This window comes from Salvelinus alpinus, chromosome 28 (genome assembly GCF_045679555.1).
Source record: "Salvelinus alpinus chromosome 28, SLU_Salpinus.1, whole genome shotgun sequence".
In the NCBI taxonomy this organism is placed as follows: domain Eukaryota; kingdom Metazoa; phylum Chordata; class Actinopteri; order Salmoniformes; family Salmonidae; genus Salvelinus; species Salvelinus alpinus.
Window position 1 is genome coordinate 4,124,474 of NC_092113.1, and position 5,000 is coordinate 4,129,473.

General features: G+C 43.5%; 1 protein-coding gene across 1 annotated transcript; it reads right to left on the reverse strand.

Annotated features, from left to right (window-relative positions):
* Positions 1–339: 339 nt before the first annotated feature.
* Positions 340–3,910, reverse strand: LOC139556974 (uncharacterized). The gene is made up of 3 exons (XM_071371183.1): positions 3,219–3,910; positions 2,562–2,685; positions 340–2,328 (listed from the first exon to the last, which is right to left on the reverse strand). Exon 3 carries the CDS (start codon positions 2,281–2,283, stop codon positions 1,534–1,536), a length of 750 nt encoding a protein of 249 aa, XP_071227284.1. The 5' UTR covers positions 2,284–2,328; positions 2,562–2,685; positions 3,219–3,910; the 3' UTR covers positions 340–1,533.
* Positions 3,911–5,000: the final 1,090 nt, after the last annotated feature.

The following is a 5,000-nucleotide window of genomic DNA, read 5'->3' on the forward strand; positions in this document are numbered from 1 at the left end:
GAGATGGCGTTGCAGAGCTGGTCCAAGTCTGCTGGGTCAGTCATGGCCAGTTCATACTATCACGTTTCAGGTAAAACCCAAATGCAACTGTGTTGAAGTAACAATATTTATTACAGCAACAGGGATGCTGTATGGATGATGTTACATATTACAGCATCCTTGCTATAAATTTACGGCAGGGATGCTGTAATATGTTTTACAGCAAGGAAATTCATGCTGTAAACTATATTACAGCTGTAATGAGGTGCGTACTGGCGGCAGAGAAGTCAGGCGCAGGAGAGCGAAAACTGATTTACAACGGTGTCGTTTAATAAACATAAACCACCGTCAACAGAACAATACATGAAATGGGTCAAACAAAACCCGGTCAATACCAGCATACCGTGCACAAGCACTACAATAAACAATTACCGACAAGGACATGGGGGGGGAACAGAGGGTTAAATACACAACATGTAATCGATGGAATTGGAACCAGGTGTGATGGAAGACAAGACAAAACCAATGGACAATGAAAAGTGGATCGGCAATGGCTAGAAGGTCGGTGATGCCGAACGCCGCCCGAACAAGGAGAGGGACCAACTTCGGCGGAAGTCGTGACAACAGCATCACTGCTGTGAAGCAAAATTGCAGTATTAAACTGGCAACTGTGGTGCATTAATATAGAATTAATTTACAGTACTAAGCAGCATTGCAGGTTGTCTTTAAAAGACAGCTCCCTGAAATGTAATATTGTAAGAAAAACAATACGTGTACAAATATATATATTTATTCATATTCATAACATTAATTTCACATGAATTTCACTTTAACCACAAAGAACAACATTTGAAAAGAGCAACAGTACAACTCCAGATAGTAGGGGAGATAGAGAGCGACAGAGAGAGATACAGTGATAAGAACATTGACAAATACTGGCCAATAATGTACTTCACCATACACAAACCAAGACAACAGAATAGGTCATTCTTGAAAATACAGGATTATGTAAGAAAAAAACTACATCTAAACAGATCAATGAAAAATTGGAAAACAACATTTTTACAAAAAACTACAACAAGAACTGCTTGCCTGCCTGTCTTTGAGAGAGAAACCAGAGAGAGAGATCGAGAGAGAAAGGGTCTGAGAGAGAAGGGTGATAGAGAGGAGCGAGCAGGGCTAGAAGCACGCTACCGCAAGCCAACCCAGGCTCCGGGATGGCACAAGCAGATCATTTGCTGACCCAACCCGCATGGCAGGATTTCTGAGAGAATGAGAGATGCAAACAAGTCTCGAATAAATCTCGGTGGCGTGCAGATTATCACCCCAATCTTTGAAACTCTGATCCTCCTTAGCTCTGATACATCAACTAGGAGAGATTGCTATTACTATCACTACTACATTTACATTTACATTTAAGTCATTTAGCAGACGCTCTTATCCAGAGCGACTTACAAGTTGGTGCATTCACCTTATGATGTCCAGTGGAGCAACCACTTTACAATAGTGCGTCTAACTCTTTTAAGGGGGGGGGGTTAGAAGGATTACTTTATCCTATCCTAGGTATTCCTTAAAGAGGTGGGGTTTCAGGTGTCTCCGGAAGGTGGTGATTGATTCCGCTGACCTGGCGTCGTGGGGGAGTTTGTTCCACCATTGGGGTGCCAGAGCAGCGAACAGTTTTGACTGGGCTGAGCGGGAGCTGTACTTCCTCAGAGGTAGGGAGGCGAGCAGGCCAGAGGTGGATGAACGCAGTGCCCTTGTTTGGGTGTAGGGCCTGATCAGAGCCTGAAGGTACGGAGGTGCCGTTCCCCTCACAGCTCCGTAGGCAAGCACCATGGTCTTGTAGCGGATGCGAGCTTCAACTGGAAGCCAGTGGAGAGAGCGTAGGAGCGGGGTGACGTGAGAGAACTTGGGAAGGTTGAACACCAGACGGGCTGCGGCGTTCTGGATGAGTTGTAGGGGTTTAATGGCACAGGCAGGGAGCCCAGCCAACAGCGAGTTGCAGTAGTCCAGACGGGAGATGACAAGTGCCTGGATTAGGACCTGCGCCGCTTCCTGTGTGAGGCAGGGTCGTACTCTGCGAATGTTGTAGAGCATGAACCTACAGGAACGGGTCACCGCCTTGATGTTAGTTGAGAACGAAAGCGTGTTGTCCAGGATCACGCCAAGGTTCTTAGCACTCTGGGAGGGGGACACAATGGAGTTGTCAACCGTGATGGCGAGATCATGGAACGGGCAGTCCTTCCCCGGGAGGAAGAGCAGCTCCGTCTTGCCGAGGTTCAGCTTGAGGTGGTGATCCGTCATCCACACTGATATGTCTGCCAGACATGCAGAGATGCGATTCGCCACCTGGTTATCAGAGGGGGGAAAGGAGAAGATTAATTGTGTGTCGTCTGCATAGCAATGATAGGAGAGACCATGTGAGGATATGACAGAGCCAAGTGACATACTACTATCAATACTACTACTATTGCTATCACTACTACTATCAACACTACTACTATTACTCGATGGGTAAAAAGGCAGATGACAACTGACAAATAAAGTTTGTATTCATCAGGTGTGTGTGTGTGTGTACTTACATGTTGGAGTTTTTCCACTCAAACTCCTTCAGGTCTGCGAGAAAGCGTGTAACATATGGTCTTGCGGCTCACTCCTGCGTTCGCTGTGCATTTGGTTCCTTCAGGGTTTATTCAAACCAGGAACCTGCACAACCCAACATAACTGATTTAATATATTCTGAGACATTGAAAAAATAACACTCCTTGAAGTAGGAGTGGTTGCTCTCAAACGAATGAGTCGCTCAAATTGCAGGATGAGGTCGGGGTAATGTAACAAGTAGTGATGCTTAGGTGCAAGGGCACTCTACCCCACAAGCAAAACTGTAGTTCGCCACATTTCTATGTGTAATGAATGCTTTAATATTTAGGAAACAGAAATTGCAGGATTTACACCTGTACATTCCCAATAAAGCTACTTCCAGCTACCAGCCAGCCTGCAATATGAAAATGACACGACCCCCAGCCACCAAATTGCATGCACACACCAAAAGAGCTATCAAGCTATACGTTACCATGCAACCACACATTTTTTATTTTTTATTACAGACTACAAGGCTAAATAAAATATCAGTCTGTCACTGATGTTTCAGAAATCATTCATTTAACATTGCCTCATTAATTGTTAGATAAGGATCACTTCTGAAAGATTAGCAAAAGCACGAGGAAAATTCAACTCACGCGGGAAAATGCCACGACCATCACCGTGAATAATGCAGCAAGCTAACCACACAATCTGAAGAAAACGAAAATAAAAGATAACTTTAATATCCTGCAGGGAAAAACATCAGTCTGTGCCTGTTGTTGCTGAATTAATTAATGTAATGGACTAAGGGTAACAAAAACATAAGGATAACAAAAGCATAGGGGGAATATTCCACCAGACTTTTGCTAAATCACACACACCCCGAGACTGAATAGAGCTAGCGTTAACCAGAGATATTTAGAGAAAGGTGTCCAATGGAGTTCGCCATCTCTGAGCTATAGCTAACGTTAGCAAGCACCATTCCCCTTTCATCTGAGAGCTTCCAATCATCTCATTCCAACTGCAGAATCACCCAAAGAGTATACATCCCAAGACAAAATGTCGGTCCGTGCCTGCTGACAAACTACAGGTGTATTCGACATAGCTAAACTCTCGCTCCCTCCCTAGACAAACTGTATTTTTGTCCGGTGAAGTCTACGACCACTTTGCCACTAATACCATAGCATTAGCACGTCACCCATGTCATACACCCACCGGTTAAGTAGCCTATCCAAAGAAACACACACATGGATTTCTGCACGTTGTTAATACTCAAATTATTTGCTCTATACCTACAATATCACTGATTATTTTACCAGCAAGAAAGATCAACGCAACAGACCGACATGTCAACTTGGCTATACTGTTAGCTAACACAATCCAAACAAGCTAACGTTAGCTAGCTAGTGTTAGGTTCAAATTGTCAGAGTAAATAACTCGCAGAGATTAGAAAAGTTTAACCAAGTTTAATTCTTCCCAAAGGGTCGATAGAGCTGGTGTCACGGCTGTCTTCGTCCTCCTCATCTGACGAGGAGAAGCGAGAAGGATCGGAGGACCAATACGCAGCGTGGTAATTGTTCGTCATTTTAATGGAAAAACTGAACACTACAAAAACAACAAAGTGACAACCGTGAAACTAATGAACAATCGTGCTGCCACAAACACTACACATAGACAATCACCCACAACCCACAATGACAAAACAGGCTACCTAAATATGGTTCCCAATCAGAGACAACAACTAACACCTGCCTCTGATTGAGAACCATATCAGGCCAAACACAGAAACAGACAAACTAGACATACAACATAGAATGCCCACTCAGATCACACCCTGACCAAACAAAACATATACACATACAAAGCAGAACTATGGTCAGGGCGTGACAGCTGGATTCAGACATCACATGTTTCCACCACCACAAGTATATATACTCCAATTTAGACACTCCTGCTTCTCTCCAATCCTTACATCTTTTATGGTCCGACAGGAAGACCAGGTGATAGGATAATAAACCATCGTTTCTCCCTTATTAAGGGAAACTGACCTGACCTCAACCCCCTTGAGGCCCAATCCAAAGATCTCCACCCGTCTCACCTAACACATTCCACAGCCATCTGTCTCCTACAGATACTATTAACTTCTGATGTGAAAACCAGTCTCTCTCACTCCTTTATATACTATGCTTCTGAGTATAACAATGTCTCTAGTATAGTAATGTTCAAAGTTTCACCCCGAATCCAACAATAGTTAGTAGCTTAGTTAAGAAAACCGGCAGTAGGTATATAGAAGTATATAGTATATGGAATTAGTACATACCTAGCAGCTGCTCAAAAATATTTAGGCGACTTTTCCACGAAAATACAAAATAAAATATCTTGAGTAAAACAGAAATCTTATTTTCTCATGAGTCTTCCCTCACAGACCGTTTGGCGTG